This window comes from Rana temporaria, chromosome 2, assembly GCF_905171775.1.
Source record: "Rana temporaria chromosome 2, aRanTem1.1, whole genome shotgun sequence".
Lineage (NCBI taxonomy): Eukaryota > Metazoa > Chordata > Amphibia > Anura > Ranidae > Rana > Rana temporaria.
Window position 1 is genome coordinate 489,667,006 of NC_053490.1, and position 16,651 is coordinate 489,683,656.

At 41.3% G+C, this 16,651-nt stretch overlaps 1 protein-coding gene across 1 annotated transcript; it reads right to left on the bottom strand.

Annotated features, from left to right (window-relative positions):
* Positions 1–14,080: 14,080 nt before the first annotated feature.
* On the bottom strand, positions 14,081–14,522 carry LOC120928687 (protein FAM32A-like). Its single transcript, XM_040339683.1, has one exon. It carries the CDS (start codon positions 14,500–14,502, stop codon positions 14,164–14,166), a length of 339 nt encoding a protein of 112 aa, XP_040195617.1. The 5' UTR covers positions 14,503–14,522; the 3' UTR covers positions 14,081–14,163.
* Between the last annotated feature and the right edge of the window lie 2,129 nt (positions 14,523–16,651).

Sequence of the window (16,651 nt, forward strand, 5' to 3'; positions counted from 1 at the left end):
TTTCTGTACAATTGGTATTTTTCAATAAAACTTTTATGAAACAAATAAAAATGACCTCATTTCCCCACCCACACATTCGATGCAAATGCAGGAATCCACCCCACGGTGTCTTTGTAATCTGACAGCGGAATTCCCCCACCATCAGAATATGCTGATCAGCGCTACAGTTAATTGACTGCAGTCACTGATCAAATGGAGAAATTGATCAATAATTTAACTTCTCATAAATGGGAAAGGCCATAGATGGATCAAAATTTGTCTGGTTCCTGCTGAAATTGCTGCATTTTGATACATATGTGGGCACATTTAGTCACATCGCAGCACTAGTTGTGGGGACAAGCCCCACAAGAGCATTTAGAAAATCTGCATATACTTGAGAAACCCCCTTTAAAGTGTTACTAAACCCACAACAGTAAAATCTGTCTGTATATGCAGAATAGCATGAGTGTTATACTCACTGTGGAACTTTAGGGGTTAATCCTCTGAAAAAGGCGGTTTTATCCTGTATGCACAGATCCTCCCCCTCCTGCAATGTCTACCTTGGAAAGAACAGGCAAGGTAACCAACCTCAACCTGCACATGCTCAGTTGTGTATTTTATGCTGGAGAGAACAGTTTCTTGTTCTCATGTCGCGTACACACAACCGTTTTTCATGATGTGAAAAATGCAATTTTTTAAATTGGTCATTAAAAACTATTGTGTGTGGGCCCCAGAGCATTTTTCATGACGTGAAAAATGGGCATTAAAAGTTTAGAACATCCTCTATTTTTTCGCATAGTTTTTCACGTTGTCGTTTTTCACGACGTGAAAAACGGTCGTGTGTAGGCTTTAATGACGTGAAAAAAATGCGCATGCTCAGAAGCAAGTTATGAGATGGGAGCGCTCATTCTGGTAAAACTAGTGTTCGTAATGGAGATAGCACATTCATCACGCTGTAACAGACTGAAAAGCACGAAGACTGAAAAGCGCAAATCGTCTCTCACCAGACTTTTACTAACATGAAATCAGCAAAAGCAGCCCCAAGGGTGGCACCATCTGAATGGAACTTCCTCTTTATAGTGCCGTTTTACGTGTTGTACGTCACCGTGCTTTGCTAGAGCATTTTTTTTAAGATCGTGTGTAGGCAAGGCAGGCTTAACAAGAATCGGGTTGAAAAAAACATTGATTTTTCTAGACCATTAAAAATGGTCGTGTGTACGCGGCATCAGAGATAGCTAGGTCACATTATATTGACATCACACTTGTGGGCGTGTATACAGGCTGAAAATCTCCACCTTCCTGAACTCTCAGCACTGAAGAAACTATGCAGTTTATGATGTAACTGTGGTATACAGATCATTCAAAAAGGTATATAGTGGCAATATTTTATGTAAAAAGAAAATGTATAAGCTGTGGGCACTGTGGGTTGGGGGGGGGGTTGAGGGTATGGGGTGAACTATTTTCATATTACTGGGTTTAGTAACACATTATTGCCTAACTCCAGAGTCTATTAGGAAAGGGTTACAACTTCTATCAGGTTTTTTGTTGCATATTGGGACACAATTTTGCTCTCATGGGACTCATGTGAAACCAGGACAGGATATGAGTGGAACAGGGATTGCTAGGACATTAAATGATTAGTTTACTGTAGCACCCTCTACCATAGGTAGGTGCTAGAGGTGAGGATTTTTGTGATAGCAGTGATTGCTGCCCGGCAGGTAAATTTAGGAAGACCTATGCTGCAAACCAGGCCTTTTTGTTTTTGATCTGGGGGCAGAGAGTGGTTAGTGTAGCAGTGGATGTGACCACCTGTGCTTCAGTTCTTGGGCGCCTCTCCTGCTTCCAGGGAGAATGTTCTGGAAGAGGGGCATGGCTGGGAATTGGAGTGACAGGGAGCTCTTGTGAGGAGCCATGACCAATCCTGAATTGGAATTGGCAGGGGGCAGGCCTCCTTCATAAGATCAGGTCTTGCCCAGTGGAGGGGAGTTGCCGGCTGGGAGATGTGAAAAAGGGAGTATTAGATTGCAAGTAGGAGTCCCATCCCAATCTGGGGTGGGTACATGCCTCCGCAGAGGAGCTTGGGGGCTGGAAGAGAGCCTCATCCTTACACGGTCATGGAGGCGGTATCCTGGAACAGAGGAGCCAGAGACGCAGTTGGTATGCATGTCTGGATAAGTTCTTCACCATGGACTCAGGGCAGGAGGAGGTCGGTGAGTGAGTGACAGTGGATATCTGGAAGAGGCATGCCAGGGGAGCTGGGTGCGAGGCCAGAGGAGAGACTGTGGGGTTTTGTGTCAAATCAATGTGGCCTGCAAGTAGGGCTAGCTGGGATCAGTAGTCCACCAACTAACTCTAAACAACTGCTAAACAACTAGGCCGCAAGAAGGGGTACTGCAGGCCCCTGGCTTATTAACAAGTCAGCACGTTCAGTAAGCAAGGGACTATTCAGAGTGATCCCTGGTGTAATGTGAATATGATGGGGCGGAGGAACTTGCATTGCACAGTGAAGTTTTGGAGAGGAGAAGAGTCCTGGAAGTGGTAGTCTGCGGGAGTCAGTAAAGAGGAGGAGTGACAACCTACAGGTTGCAGGGAAAGAGACTGTGAATGTTAGAGTCCATCAGTTCTTCAAGGTTCAATTTATTCAATGATTCTCTAAACTATGATGGCAAAGTGATCTGTACTATGGGCATCCCATATTCCCTTTCCCAAACCAAGTTATGTCCCCCAAATAAACAAAAACAAAACAAAGCAAAATTACTGTTCATTGTCTCTGAGTGATATATGGAGATCTGGCAGCAGGGTGATATAGCGGATGAGAGTATCTAGTACCAACCATCCGCTACATTACCTTTTCACCAAAAAGGTCAAATTCATTAACTACACCTCCCCATAACCTGGTCCCCACTGCTTTGATTTTTTTCTGCTGCCCATCCCAGCTGTTGTCGGGGTCTGGGCATTTGAAAAAATGCTGTAACCACATACCTGAGACAGCCCCTGACCACACTGACCAAGTATGTCCTCTTTGTTCCATGATGCCACCCCAGAAAAAAATGGGGGCAGAGGAGCACAATATTTAAATGCCCAGACTGATGTATTAATGTATTTATTTATTAAAGGTACATTACATATACCGTATATTGTACATTCACATCAGTCCCTGCCCTCAAGGAGCTTACAATCTAAGGTCCCTAACTCACATTCATAAATACAAGAGCCAATATAGATATAATAGAAAAAATAGATATGATCCATCCAATTAACCTACCAGCATGTCTTTGGAGCGTGTGAGGAAACCAAAGTACCCTGAGGAAACCACATCAGCTAGCGTGGTAGTGAAGATAAATTCAGCAGGACGTGGGGGTGTGGAAGGCACGTACAGGCATATGGGCGTACATGTACGTCCCCGCCTTTCCGCGGGTCAGGGGTCCGATCGGGACCCCCCCGGTACATGCGTCGGTCGTTAACCCGCGTGGAGTGATCCGGGACGACGGTGCGGCTATTCGTTTATAGCTGCCCCATCGCGATCGCTCCCTGGAGCTGAAGAACGGGGAGAGCCGTATGTAAACACGGCTTCCCCGTGCTTCACTGTGGCGGCTGCATCGATCGAGTGATCCTTTTTATAGGGAGACTCGATCGATGACATCAGTACTACAGCCACACCCCCCATCAGTTGTAAACACACACTAGGTGAACCCTAACTCCTACAGCGCCCCCTGTGGTTAACTCCCAAACTGCAACTGTCATTTTTACAATAAACAATGCAATTTAAATGCATTTTTTGCTGTGAAAATTACAGTGGTCCCAAAAATGTGTCAAAATTGTCCGAAGTGTCCGCCATAATGTCGCAGTCATGAAAAAAATCGCTGATCACCTTTAGTAGTAAAAAAAAATAATTAATAAAAATGCAATAAAACTATCCCGTATTTTGTAAACGCTACAAATTTTGCGCAAACCAATCGACAAACACTTATTGCGTTTTTTTTTACCAAAAATAGGTAGAAGAATACGTATCGGTCTAAACTGAGGGAAACATTTTTTTTATATATGTTTTTGGTGGATATTTATTATAGCAAAAAGTAAAAAATATTGCATTTTTTTCGAAATTGTCGCTCTATTTTTGTTTATAGCGCAAAAAATAAAAACTGCAGAGGTGATCAAATACCACCAAAAGAAAGCTCTATTTGTGGGGGAAAAAAGACGCCAATTTTGTTTGAGAGCCACGTCGCACGAACACGCAATTGTCTGTTAAAGCGACGCAGTCCCGAATCGCAAAACCTGGCCTGGGCATTTAGCAACAAAATGGTCCGGGGCTTAAGTGGTTAAAGCACTGCCCAAGTTCTTTTCTTTCCCCATTGTACTAAAATGGTGTCTTTGTTCATCTATGCGTTCCTACTAGAAATATTTCCCAACACTTATTATTCATTTGAATCCCTGTATGGGTCCCCCTATGGTGCAAAGACTGCAATAAAAATCTGGAGATTGTTGAAACTTTCTCCATTTTATTATTATGGGTTTTAAATAGCAAGCTAAAATCTACTAACCATAGCTTACTGTTGGCTGTAATTATCCAATGGTTCCTTCTTTTGTCAGCGTTAGGCCGGGTACACACGGACAAACATGTATGGTGAAAGCGGTCCGTCGGACCGTTTTCACCATACATGTCTGCCAGAGGGCTTCTGTACGATGGTTGTACACACCATCGTACAGAAGTCCGCGCGTAAACAATACGCGGGGCGTGTCCGCGGTGTCGCCGCGTCGATGACGCGGTGTCGCCGCGACAATGACGCGGCGACGTGGGCGGCCCGCCTTTAAAATGCTTCCACGCATGCGTCGAAGTCATTCGACGCATGCGAGGGACGGCGGGCGCCTGGACATGTACGGTAGGTCTGTACTGACGACCGTACATGTCCGAGCGGGCTGAATTCCAGCGGGCTGTTTTAAAACAAGTCCAGGAATATTTGCCCGCTGGGAAAAGGCCCGGCGGGCAAATGTTTGCTGGAATTCGGCCCGCTCGCGCCCACACACGACCAAACATGTCTGCTGAAACTGGCCTGCGGGCCAGTTTCAGCAGACATGTTTGCTCGTGAGTATGGGGCCTTAGACATTTCCTATAGTGTGTATGGTAGTTTATTATTCCTCACAGTGGACATGGGAATTAAGCTATGCATCCTGTACATGGGGTGATAGAGTAGATAGTGCCCTACAGTTTAATCTGACAACAACTTAATATTAGCCAGCGTTATTTCAGACTGTGTTGTCAAACACAAGTTCATGCTGAGCTTTAACCTTTGGGAGAGATTATTAAAGCTGCCAACACATTCAGAGAAATAACAGCACAAGTCATGGCAGTCAGCATGTGTCATATGTTAATTCTACTCCTGAGTCCTGGCTTTAAAGCACAAACCACTTTAGTGTTAGTGTTCCCTACTAACTACAGCGTATATATATATATATATATATATATATATATATATATATATATATATTATAGTATAATACCTTGCATCATCAATGATTCAGGGCACACATAAAGTAATTGGGTTTGGCTTTTAGTAAGTACAGAGCAATATAATGAAAAATATTGAGGCTGGGTTCATACTAGTGCGAATTGAATGTGGGTTTGCTCACATCCAATTTGCATGTCAGGAGATTGTGACTGGCTCTCTATGGAGCCCGTTCACACATCTCTGAGCAGCTCCGCTGCGAATTGCACAGGAGTCCTGTGTACCTTCTGGTCCATTTCAGGTATGAATTCAGCCCAAAATGTTTCACAAATGTCACGTCTACCCCAATGCAGGTGGTCAGACACTATAGCTGGCTACTGTGCACTTCACCTATAGCAACCCCCTTTCCCTTAAGTCCCCTTTCACACTGGGGCCGGAGGTGCGGTGGCGGTATAGCGCCGCTACTTTTAGCAGCACTATACCGTCAGAATTGCGTCGATATTCGGTCCCTAGCGAATGGTCGGCGGTATAGACACGGTTTCCCATTGTTTTTAATGGGAAGGAGCGGTGGAGGAGTGGTAAACAGACCGCTCCTCTCACCGCTCCAAAGATGCTGCTAGCAGGACTTTTGGAGGGGTCCTGCTAGCCCACCGCTCCAGTGTGAAAGCTCTCTGAAAGGGGTCTAAGACAAGCAGGCCTATCGGTACTTGGTTGCTCCCAAGACAGTGCTATAGGGCCTGGCCACCACGCTTGGGCAGACGTGAACTGAGCAAAGCAAACAGCTACTTGCAGTTTAAGCAGATAGCTTGGTTCAAAGACAGTTCAGGTAAAGGCAGGCTGAGTTCAAGGGATCATCCAGCATCCATTCCAGGGTAAAAGGCAGGCTGCGTTCAGGGGATCATCCAGTCCTATCTGGGTCATACACAGGGGATCCAACAGCAAGTAAGGCAGACTAACAGAAGGCTTGGTTTAGAACAATACAGGTAAGTCTGTCTCTATCACAAGCAAGAGATAGAGTGTTCGGTTTGCTTATATCGGGTGACTGAGCAGATCAATCACCTAACAGGTGAAGAAAAGTATACCGCTCATCAGCTACGAGTAAGCATCACAGGATGCGAAACATGTCAGCTATTTTTTCCTAATCCACTTCTTGTTTGACTGCATGAATTTTGGCTGTTTTTTTATTTGAATTTTTGTTGTTTTTTCATGTTTTGAATAAAGACATTGTTTTTTGAGGAGTGCGGCGATCCAGGATTTTTCTTTCATCTCACCTAACAGGTGAACACAGACAAGGAGAAAAAACAACAGTCAACACCCGGGTGCTGGAATGAGGAACAGGGGCACTAAGTGGTCAATGCAAAATCAGACCTGCTGTGAGCCGCTCTGTGCTGCGGTGTAAACCCAGCCTAAAAGTTAGTTGCTAATAAGTTGATGTGGGTTACTAACCATTTTTTGTTTGTTTTTTGTCTTTAGTCTAGCAATTTATAGGTCTATTTTTTACACCAAGTTACAATTTTACAAGTGAAATTATCACCAATGACTGAAGAAATAGGTAGATTACAAAATTACTTTGAAAAAGGGCATTGTTCAGATTTATGAATCAGCAGAAGTGATTGTTGTCAACAGAGATGAACAAACATTCAAAAAGTTTCATTAGCTGTGGTTGGGCCAAACATGTGAACCTCTGAAATTCTGAATTTTCAAACCAGAAGTTTCACTGAATTTCTAAACCAGGCTCCAAAAAAGTGAGTACAAATTTTTGCAGCCTTGTCTGATGAGATGGAGAGAGCAAAAAACAGCCTGAGCCACTTCCTTTAAATCAGTGGTACACAAACTATGGCCTTTGAGGATTCAGAGCGTTTCAGAGCCTGGCAATGTAACTATAATGATTTATAGTATTATAGCAAGATAATGTGAGCTGTGACATAATCTAGAGGAGTAGTGCAGGAAATGAAACCTGAACACAGGTGTACCACTGAACAGCAATTCCATACCTCCCAACTTTTTGAGAAGGGACCTATGTAGGCATAGGACACCCACACCCTGCGACACTTTAAAGGAGAATTATACAAAAAAAATGATTAGTTAAACCCACAAGTGCTCTTTTTGACCACTACTATTCCTTTATGTTGGCTTTTAAAATTTACAAATGCAGCAATTCAGAAATTGGATGAAAGGTTTAGTGCTGGGAAACACTTTTTGAAAGGTAAAAAGTGCATTTTATATACAGCTCAATATGAGGGACAAATGAGGAGGAAAGAGGGATAGAAGGACTTTGTTCCAAATCAGGGGCAGTCCCTAAAAATCAAGGACAGTTGGGAGCTATGCAATTCTGAGAGAAACATTTTCCTCTGACACAGGGGCACCATTATTTCGACTCACTACTCACAACAGGGTCGCCATTTCCCCCACTGTACACTAACACCGCGGGACTATTGCTCCTACTGACCACTGACACAGGTGCACCATTCCTCTATCTGACCATTGACACAGGGGCCCAATTCTGCTATGTGACCACTGACACAGGAGAATCATTATTCCCACTGACTAGTGACAAATGGTAGGGATGAGCCGAACACCCCCCTGGTTCGGTTCGCACCAGAACATGCAAAAAATTAGTGTGAACACTGTTAAAGTCTATGGGACACGAACATGAAAAATCCAAAGTGCTAATTTTAAAGGTTAATATGCAAGTTATTGTCATAAAAAGTTTTTGGGGACCTGGGTCCTGCCCCAGGGGACATGTATTTTTTACACCAAGTTACAATTTTACAAGTGAAATTATCACCAATGACTGAAGAAATAGGTAGATTACAAAATTACTTTGAAAAAGGGCATTGTTCAGATTTATGAATCAGCAGAAGTGATTGTTGTCAACAGAGATGAACAAACATTCGAAAAGTTTCATTAGCTGTGGTTGGGCCAAACATGTGAACCTCTGAAATTCTGAATTTTCAAACCAGAAGTTTCACTGAATTTCTAAACCAGGCTCCAAAAAAGTGAGTACAAATTTTTGCAGCCTTGTCTGATGAGATGGAGAGAGCAAAAAACAGCCTGAGCCACTTCCTTTAAATCAGTGGTACACAAACTATGGCCTTTGGGGATTCAGAGCGTTTCAGAGCCTGGCAATGTAACTATAATGATTTATAGTATTATAGCAAGATAATGTGAGCTGTGACATAATCTAGAGGAGCAGTGCAGGAAATGAAACCTGAACACAGGTGTACCACTGAACAGCAATTCCATACCTCCCAACTTTTTGAGAAGGGACCGAGGGACACCAATAAATGTATGTAGGCATAGGACACCCACACCCTGCGACACTTTAAAGGAGAATTATACAAAAAAAATGATTAGTTAAACCCACAAGTGCTCTTTTTGACCACTACTATTCCTTTATGTTGGCTTTTAAAATTTACAAATGCAGCAATTCAGAAATTGGATGAAAGGTTTAGTGCTGGGAAACACTTTTTGAAAGGTAAAAAGTGCATTTTATATACAGCTCAATATGAGGGACAAATGAGGAGGAAAGAGGGATAGAAGGACTTTGTTCCAAATCAGGTGCAGTCCCTAAAAATCAAGGGCAGTTGGGAGCTATGCAATTCTGAGAGAAACATTTTCCTCTGACACAGGGGCACCATTATTTCGACTCACTACTGACAACAGGGTCGCCATTTCCCCCACTGTACACTAACACCGCGGGACTATTCCTCCTACTGACCACTGACACAGGTGCACCATTCCTCTATCTGACCATTGACACAGGGGCCCCATTCTGCTATGTGACCACTGACACAGGAGAATCATTATTCCCACTGACTAGTGACAAATGGTAGGGATGAGCCGAACACCCCCCTGGTTCGGTTCGCACCAGAACATGCAAAAAATTAGTGTGAACACTGTTAAAGTCTATGGGACACAAACATGAAAAATCCAAAGTGCTAATTTTAAAGGTTAATATGCAAGTTATTGTCATAAAAAGTGTTTGGGGACCTGGGTCCTGCCCCAGGGGACATGTATCAAAGGACTTTTCCCAAACCGTCTACTGTGATTTTTAAAATGTTAAATTTTTTTTTGTGAAATGGTAGGGGTACTCCTTACCAATTCACATGGGGGGGGTCGGTATCTGGGTTTTTTTATTTGTTAAAGGGGGCTTCCAGATTCCGATAAGCCCCCCACCCGCAGACCCCCACAACCACTGGGCAAGGGTTGTGGGGATGAGGCCCTTGTCCCTATCAACATGGGGACATCCTCCCCATGTTGAGGGCATGTGGCCTGGTACGGTTCTGGAGGGGGTGCTCTTTCGCCCCCCCTTCTTTTCCTGTGGCCTGCCAGGTTGCATGCTCGGGTAAGGGTCTTCCAACTAACCACTAACAAAGGGGCACCATTCCTTCCACTGGCCACTAACACAGGGGCACTATTCCTCCCAGTGACCACTGATACTAGACATGTGCACAGAATTTTTTTTCGTTTTTTTTGTTCCGTTTCGTATCGTTCCGTAGGTTTGTTTCCGTTCGTTTTTCGTAAGACGCCCATTTTCCTGTTCGTTCCCGTTCGTTTTTCGTACGACGAGATTTTTTCGTATTCCGATCGTTTCGTATGTTCGTTACCATTTTATTTTCGTACATGCAGGATGGTTCGTTATTCTGTTTAATTCATGTTCGTTACTTGTTAGACAATAATTTTCGTGAATTTTCGTCAATGATTTGCATTTTGTATTTTGAATTCCTTTTTCTGTTCGTATTTTCAGTCGTATGTTCATATGACATCTATAACAATTTGTTATAGATGTCATATGAACATGCGACTGAAAATACGAACAGAAAAAGTATTTTCGTAATTTTGTACTTTCGTAAATATATTGCGGGATTCGCCGCACTTTCAACACGCGGCTCATCCATATTATCTATTGTTAAGCCCCATACACTTGGTCAGACTTTTTAACAACAAACATAAAAACGATCGTTTTCCGTTTGTTCTCAGAAAATTTGTTCGTTTTTAAACTCCATCAGAAAACCATTTTTGGGTTCAAAAGTCTGGCCAACTGATCTCCCTTCAGATGAAAATCCACAGAAAAGTTTATTTGGCTTTACTGTACTACTCAGCACAAAAGAGAAGCTGCTTCACTAACTACACTCACTGCCCATTCAAATAAACGAAAATGACATCTATAACAAAAGATTTGCATTCTGTATTTTGAATCCTTTTTCTTTTGGTATTTTCAGTCGTATGTTCATATGACATCTATAACAAAAGATTTGCATTCTGTATTTTGAATCCAAAATACGAACAGAAAAAAGGAATTCAAAATACAGAATGCAAATCTTTTGTTATAGATGTCATATGAACATACGACTGAAAATACGAACAGAAAAAGGATTCAAACAAAATACAGAATGCAAATCTTTTGTTATAGATGTCATTTTCGTTTTTTTTTCGTTTTCGTTTTGTCGTATTTTCGTCGGATCGTTCGTATTTGCGGTTGTTCGTTATGCGGCTCATTCGTAATCCCGTCGTTTTCATATTTTGGTGCTTTAATTTTTTCGTATGTACACATTATTCCGCGGGTACGAAAATGAACATTTTCGTACGAAAATAACATTCGTACGAAAATAACATTCGTACGAACGGGAATGCACATATCTAACTGATACAGGGGCACCATCATTCCCCCCAATGACCACTGATACAGGGGCACCATTGCTCCCAATGACAATTGTCACAGGGGCAACATTCCTTCTGATGGCCATTGACACAGGGGCACCTTTCCTCCCAGTGACCACTGATACAGGGGCGCCATTACTCCCAATGACCATTGACACAGGGGCACAATTCCTTCTGATGGCCACTGACACAGGGGCACCATTCCTCCCAGTGACCACTGATACAGGAACACCATACCTCCCAGTGACCACTGACACAGCGGCACCATTCCTTTCACTGAAGCAGGTGCACCACTGATACAGTGGCACCATAACTTCCACTGACACAGGGACACCAGTGACAGTTTTACTGGGGCAGAGGTATTTTTATTTTACAGACTCATACAGAGGCATTTTTTACTTCCATGGATGCAGGGATGTTTTTTTTTCACCCTCTGAGAACTGATGTAAGGGCATTTCTACTTTCACTTTTTACTACACTGATCACTGACACAGAGACATGTTATTACTCCCATTGACCACAGTTGAGCCCCAAACAGATGGACAGTGAAACAGCCTTTTGTTTAAAAAGTTTGGGTACCCCAGCTTTAAGTATTCCCCCAGGGATGCTAAAATAGAAGGATGGGCTCTGGTGGCACCCACAGTCAAGTCAACAAAGGGACTTAAATTTGGATCTGGCCATTAAAATTAAATCCAAATTCAACATCATACAAAATTAGGGATTACATCTAGTTATCAACTGCTATATAGCTATGAAACCCCTGAAAGTTCAAACAGCACAATCATAGGGATGACCAAGTTTCCAATTATCTTGGTGTCTTTAAATGATCAGTCATATAGTGTACCAACATTGTATCACCTAGATCAGTAATCTCCAAACTTCCCTCTGTCTAGCCCTTGGGGCATTATTCTACTTACGCCAAAAACTACACCCAGTGACACCAACAATACCACTGACACTAATGATGGAGCACTATTCCTCCCACTGACACCAACTACGGTATACTTTTCCTCCCTCTGACACCAGCAATAGGGCACTATTCCTCCCCTAGTACCAAATATGAGGCATTGTTTACTGCCACTGACACCAAGACACGTTCTACTCCCACTGACCACAGTCTGGCCCCCTTAAAGCGGATGTCCGCTGAAAAAAAAATATTAAAAGCCAGCAGCTACAAATACTGCAGCTGCTGACTTTTAATATTGGCACACTTACCTGTCCTGGAGTCCAGCGCCGTCCGCAGCAGAGGACGAGCGATCGCTCGTCACTCTGCTGCCCCCCCGCCATCCTCAGTGAGGGAACCGGGCAGTGAAGCACTCCGGCTTCACTGCCCGGTTCCCTACAGAGCATGCGCGAGTCGCGCTACGCCTGCCGATTGGCTCCTACTGTGTTCTAGGAGCCGAGTGTTCCCAGAACACAACGGGGGGGGGGGGGGGGGGGGGGGATGTTATGCCCGCAGTTTAGCCGAGATTGTGTGGCCGGAAATGGGTGCACATACCTTTCTTTAGACAGGTTTCTGCACCCCCTCCCCCTGAAAGGTTTCAAATGTAACACCGGAGGGGGGGAAGGGTTCCGATCAGTGGGAGTTCCACTTTAGGGTGGAGCTCCGCTTTAAAGACTAAAGGACAGTAAACTGATCTTTGTAAAAACAAATTTGGAGACCTTTGACCTAGATAATCGCCAATATTTTTGGGCTATGAAAGGCCTTACTGAATCTTTGTCGAAAAGGATGAGTAATTGACCCGTCTGTGGCCAATCTTATTTATTATAAGTTCACACTTAAAATATTAAAACAACATTAATATTTAACAATAGTTTTCTTCATCCATCCGTTGTGCCTCCTGCCTTGTGTCTCAATGGCTTGTGACATTTTTGTCTATTCTCCCTTACGTGACTGGCAGGCTGCCAGCCCAGAAATGTACTGATGGCTCCAAACTTCATATTAAGCACTGTAAAATATTAATTAGTATTTAAGTGCAGTCATTAATAATACATTTAAATATTTACCTTCCAAACATAGCTAAGTAAAAGGTGATAGATACATTTAAACATCATTATTCCACATTAATCAGTCTGTTTATGTGATAAGGCTCCTTTATTAGGAGAGAGATCTGTGGGCTTATCTACGATTTATGGCCATCATAAAATAAGATGACAAAGTTCAAGCTTCATAAATTATTTGGTCAATGTTTAAACTTTGTTTTTTGTTTTTTTAACAGAAGCAAAAAATCTGATCTGCGCACATTAGGCTGAATTTAAATATTTTGATGTATTTCTGCACATACACATTCTTGCTTAAAATTTTTTTTATTCTATTATTTTATATTCTATTTTATTTTATATTATATTGTTTTATATATGGTTATATTCAGTCTATTCTATTGTTATTCTATGCTATTCCTTTTTATTCTATTATTTTATTTTATATTATTTTTTTATTATATTCTACTCTTTTCAAATTTCTTCTATTCAAAATTCAAAGTTATTCTATTTGAAATTCAAATTTTGGAATGAGGTTATATTCTTTCAGTTTTTTCAATTTTTAAAAAAAATGTTATTCTATTCTTTTATTTTCTATTCTATTTTATTATATTCTTTCCTATTCTGGAATTAAAATTTTTGGTAGATGGTTATAGTATTTCTATTTTATTGTATTCTATTCTTCTTTATTGTTGTATCTGTTCTATTCTTTGCTATGATTTTCTACTCTATTCTACAATATTGTTTTCTATTTTATTTTAATTCAAATGTATTCAATTAGAATTTGGGAAATGGTTATATTCTTTGTATTTATTCTATTGTTTTTTCTATTTTCTTCTTTTTTTTCCTATTCTATTCTATAAAAAAAATTATATTATATTCTAAATTTGAATTTCGGAAGATGGTTATATTGCTTTTGGTTTATTCTATTGTTTTTTTTCTATTTTATTTTATTATTTTCAATTATTTTATTTTTATTTTCTATTCTAGTCTATTCTTTTTTTTTTTTTTTATTCGCAATTTCTTTTATTTACATGGATGCAAATGGTAAAAAGTAAATACAATATAGAAGTTACATAATAAAATAAAAACAATCTTATTTTGTCCAGCTAACTTTCGGGATGTCATAATGCTCCGTGAGTGTGTCCAGGTGACGATTAAAGTCCTCAACTCTTTGTTTGTGTGTTTTTGTAGCTTTCTTCAAAATTCTTTCCATTTGTCTTTTTTCCTGCATTTTTTCAAAAGCAATCTGAGCTGGTGTTCTTGTATCTAAAGCCGGCTTCTTTTTTTCCTCCTCATTTTTCTTGCTAGTCATCATTTGTTGTACGAGTTTGTTTTTGTCTTGGTTTTTCTTTTTCTTTTTCTTGCCTACACTCAGCTCCCCAGCCCCTTTTAGCTTAAAAGGCCCCTTCTGAGCCAAGCTGTACTCCGACATCTCTTAGTCTCCTCCAGCCAGCTGAAAAACACCTTTTTTTTTTTTCTATTCTATTATATTCTTTTATATTCCATTTGGAAATTTTTATTGAACTCAAAACCATTTCAAATTTCATTTGAATTCGATTTGAATTCAAATTTATTTAAAAATTTTGTCTCATTATTTTGGATTTGTTTGAAATCAGAACTGTTGTAATTCAGAATTTCTGATACATCTACATTTCCAAATAATGAAAAATTTGGAACGAAACAGAAACAGACCACACATGTCTAATGCCCACTCCAGCAGTCCAGCGTACCTCTACTACCTCATTTCCAAGAAAATAAATTGCTACGCTAACTCTTTCGTTCCCTATACCTAGTGATCAGATCTTTTACCTCTGTAATGCTAGTCTGTTCCCGGTGACCAGAGGAGACAGCCAGAGAAGGAAGTCAGAGCATCGACCCCCTCGCTTCTGAAGGGCCTGTCACCTTACCAGGTACCACCCTAACGCTGTTCTTAGCCTTGCAGGCTTGTAGTGGTGTTACTCATACTCCATAGTCCTATTACAGACCCAGGTTCTTAGGAATACAGTACGCCAGGACTCCAACATGTCCTTTCCCAAACTTCTTTCACATTGTCATTATGAGGCATTGTTTGTAGAGTTTTTAGGAAAATAATGAATTTAATCAATTTTGGAATAAAGCTGCAACGTAACAAAATGTGGAAAAAATTAAGTGCTGTGAATACTTTCTGGGTGCATTGTATGTGACACTGTTTATCTTCCTTACAGCAGGGTAACAACACCACTTAAAAGCATTCCCAATGCAACAGTTCCCTTTGCAGGAGCCATAAAGTGTGCACACACCATTTATCGCCACTGTCTACTGCAACAATTCATTTCTCAGGCACATATTAAAATGTGTACAGAGCATTAAAAAAGTATTCATACCCCTTGAAATTGTCCACATTATGTCAGGTATCAGGTTACAACCAAAAACGTAAATGTATTTTATTGGGATTTTATGTGATAGACCAATGCAAAATGGCATATATTTGTGAAGTGGAAGAAAAACGATAAATAGTTTTCCAAAGTTTTTAGAAATAAATATCTAAAAAGTGTGGCGTGCATTTGTATTGAGCCAATACTTTGTAGAACCACCTTTCACTGCAATTACAGCTGAAAGTCTTTTTGGGGATGTCTCTACCAGCTTTGCACATCTAGAGAGTGCCCATTCTTCTTTGCAAAATAGCTCAAGCTCTGTCAGATTGGATGGAGAGCGTCTGTGAACAGCAATTTTCAAGTCTTGTCACGGATTCTCAATTGGATTCAGGTCTGGACTTTGACTGGGCCATTCTAACAAATGAATATGCTTTGATCTAAACCATTCCATTGTAGCCCTGGATGTATGTTTAGGGTCATTGTCCTTCTGAAAGGTCAACCTCTGCCCCAGTCTCAAGTCTTTTGCAGACTCTAACAGTTTTTTTTTTAAGATTTGTATTTGGCTCCATCCATCTCCCAATCAACTCTGACCAGCTTCCCTGTCCTTGCTGAAAAAAACATCCCCACAACATCATGTTTCACGGTGGGGATGGTGTGTTCAGGGTGATGTGCAGTGTTATCGTGTGTAAATGTTAATTTTTGGTCTCATCTGACCAGAGCACCTTCTTCCACATGTTTGCTGTATCCTCCACATAGCTTCTAGCAAACTGCAAACAGGACTTCTTATGACTTTATTTTAACAATGGCTTTCTTCTTGCCACTCTTCCATAAAGGCCAGATTTGTTTAGCGCACGACCAATAGTTGTCCTGTGGACAGACTCTCCCACCTTAGCTGTGGATCTCTGCAGCTCCTTTATAGATACCATGGGCCTCTATAAAGAATGCTCTCCGGTCTGTCAATTTAGGTGGACGGCCATGTCTTGGTATGTTTGCAGTTGTGTCATACTCTTTCCATTTTCGGATGATGGATTTAACAGTGTTCCGTGAGATGTTAAAAGCTTGGGATATTTTTTATAACCTAATCTTGCTTTAACCTCTCCACAAATGTATCCCTGACCAGTCTGGTGTGTTCCTTGGCCTTCATGGTGCTGTTTGTTTACTAAGATTCTCTAACAAACCTCTGAGGGCTTCACAGAACAGCTGTATTTATACTGACATTAAATTACA